Source organism: Orycteropus afer, unplaced genomic scaffold (assembly GCF_000298275.1).
Source record: "Orycteropus afer afer isolate SDZICR_OR568_19922 unplaced genomic scaffold, OryAfe1.0 scaffold00193, whole genome shotgun sequence".
Taxonomy (NCBI): domain Eukaryota; kingdom Metazoa; phylum Chordata; class Mammalia; order Tubulidentata; family Orycteropodidae; genus Orycteropus; species Orycteropus afer.
The window spans coordinates 6,627,114-6,630,048 of NW_006921780.1; the positions used below are offsets into that span (position 1 = coordinate 6,627,114).

General features: G+C 43.3%; 1 protein-coding gene across 1 annotated transcript in view; it reads right to left on the bottom strand.

The window, feature by feature from the left end:
* Window positions 1–311, bottom strand: part of CFAP126 (cilia and flagella associated protein 126) — a 2,870-nt gene extending 2,559 nt beyond the window's left edge. The window contains exon 1 of the mRNA XM_007947807.2: window positions 285–311. Within this exon, the coding sequence (XP_007945998.1) occupies window positions 285–311 (27 nt within the window). The remainder of the gene's footprint in view (window positions 1–284) is intronic.
* Window positions 312–2,935: the final 2,624 nt, after the last annotated feature.

The following is a 2,935-nucleotide window of genomic DNA, read 5'->3' on the forward strand; positions in this document are numbered from 1 at the left end:
ATAAGAACCAATATTATATCTATTTTTGCCACTTGGCTTGTAAAGCCTAAAATACTCTCTGGCCTTTTAAAGAAAACAGTTTGCTGACCTCTAGTCTAAACCCTACAAACTCAACCCAGAGATGACTTTTACTAGTGAGTCCTCCTTACTCTGAGGAGGTAAAATACTACCTTACCACATTTTCAGATAACCTATTCAGTGATCAAAATCCTTTGTGAATTGTCAGTACAAAGGTAGATATGGAAGGCAAAATTAAACATTGAAGAGAGAGAGAAAGAACTTACCTGGTTGGCACTATAGTTGGTGGCCATGGTCCTGCCACTTCTGTTTATACTTGTTGCCTGGCAACCTCAGAAGGCAGTCCTTCTGAGATTAACACCTAGTCTGCAGGGGCTGCCTTTCCCTTTTACCTATTACTCACTTCCTTAGTTGCCACTGCCACTGCCACAATCTTTTCTCCATGATACTTAACGTTCATTTTCATTTTACAGAAGTGAGGGATAGAGTAAAAATTAGAAAAGTAGCTGGAAAGCAGCCTTCTGTATTTTTCTAGCATAACTTACCCCTGCCTAAAAACTCTAAAATTGTCTTTGGAGTTTAACAAACTGTGGAACCCACTGCTTTCATTGAGAAATGTGGTGAAGTCAGACCCTGTGTGTGAGTCCTCACCAGAGATACTGAATCGGAATGTACATTTTAACAAGATCCCACTGGGTTGGAAATGTAAATTGTCAGCAGGGTATCCAGAGCCTGCTCTTGTGTCTCTCCTTTTTACATTTCTAGGTCATTATTCATATCACCTACCAAATTTTACTTAGTCACAGAATTGTAAGTTCTTAAAAAGTCTAGTTATCATTCCCATCATGATCATCTTTCTTTTTTTAAGCAATTAGAATGTTTTATTTTTGCAACTCCTTGTAAAATGAGAATAATAGTAGTACTTTCTACATATGGTGCAGACAATTAAACATGACTATCAGCTGATAGGTTAATGGTTTGAACTCACCAAGAGGGTACAATGATAGACTCATAGAGTGATGGAAGGGAATTGAGAACCCAGAAGTAAACCCATTGTTCTGGTTACCTAGTACCGCTCTGACAAGAATATACCACAATGAGACGGCTGAACAAACAGGAGTTTATTCTCTTACAATTCAGGAGGCTACAAGTCCGAGTTAAAGTGTCAGGCTCTAGGAGCTATGTGAAAGCCTCGACTTTGGGCTTCAGCTCTGCCTCCTGCTCCCGGCCCACTGGAACTAGAGGCGTTTCTTCACTCAGACAGCTGGTGGCTGGTGAGGCTGAGAAGCCCAAGGTTGACAAGTAAGAAGGCACAGTCCCCACAGCCAGCTACCCAGAGGGATCGAGTAGTTGAACCAGTAGGCTCAGGACCATAGTCGTAGGGGACATCAAGCTCAATTGGCATAACATACTACACAAAACATTGTTCCACCTACTACTTTGCTGAGTAGCAACTGGGATCTTAAATGCTTGCAAGCAGCCATCTAGATGCAGCAATGGGTCTCTCCTCATCCAGAAGCAAAGAAGAATGAAGAAAACCAAAGATTCATGGAAATAATTAGTCCTAGCGACTGGTACACCATGTGATCCACAGCCTATACAACTATGAGACCAGAAGAACTAGATGGTGCCACTGTTGACCACTTGAAGGGTGATCTATGTAGGAGATCCCAGATAGACAGGAAGAACAATATGGAACAAAACTCAAAATCATTTGGGGGAAAAAAGAGGGGGACCAGGTTTGCTTCCCCAACAGAGCCTGGTGGAACCACTGAGACTATGGCTTTTAGCTGCCCTTCAGGTCTGGAATTGAACCCACGCCTGTGGCTTCCAGCCAAACAAAAGACAGGCATATGAGTTGGACATTTACCTGAGGTAGATGCACTCCTTGGAGAGAACAATCATGGGAGAAAGAAGGGCTGTCTTCACAGGGAGACAGCTCAGGGGGCAGGAGTGCATGGAGGGATAGACACTGGGAAGAGGTAACTATTGGGAAGAAGTGGGAGGGGAACTCTTGCATTGTGGTAAATTGTCAATGTCATGAGATGAAGTGTATGTGAACTGCTGTATGGAAAGTGAATTTGCTCTGTAAATTTTCACCCAAATTTAAAAAAAGACAGTCTTGATGTTACCAAACCACATGGCAGGCCATTCATTTAGGTCCATTGTAAGTCCCAAGGTCAGCAGAGCATGGCAGGATGCTGAACAATGACACAGCTATATGCAGGATCCAAATGTGCCATAACCTTGAGACCATTCTCCAAGGCTTCTGCTTAAATATAGGAACCAGATCACATTCCCTAAGGCAGCTACTCAGCTGCTCACAGTAGATTCCACCATGGAGTTGATTGTCAGTCTCCTCATGGGGAATACTACATCCAGCTGCCCAGCCACTCAACCAGGCCCAGCAAAGTTGACACACAAACTGAACTACCACATGGTCATATTGGCTGAGAATTGCATGGTCTGCTAGCTCCTTGAACTAATTGTTTCCATGTGTCTTTGGTTTTCTTCATTCTTTGTTGCTATAGATGAGAGACCCATTGTTGCATCTAGATGACCACTTGCAAGCTTTTAAGACCCCAGTCTCTACTCACTAAAATAGGATATAGAACAATGTTTTTGTGTAGCATGTTATGCCAATTGAGCTTGATGTCCCCTGTGACCATGGTCCCGAGCCCACAGGTCCAGCTACTGCCTCAAGGTGGTAGCTGTGGCCAAGAAGTCATCATAACTTTGTTAGAAGAGAGTTTATTTTAATCAACAGTGCTGGAAAGCACTAGATACCCATTGGCAGAAAAAGGAAATAGGACCCATATTTCACTGTTGTTGTTGTTATGTGCCGTCGAGTCGGCCCCGACTCATAGCGACCCCTCCTTGGGTTTCCGAGGCAGTATCACTATGGAAGTAGGATTGC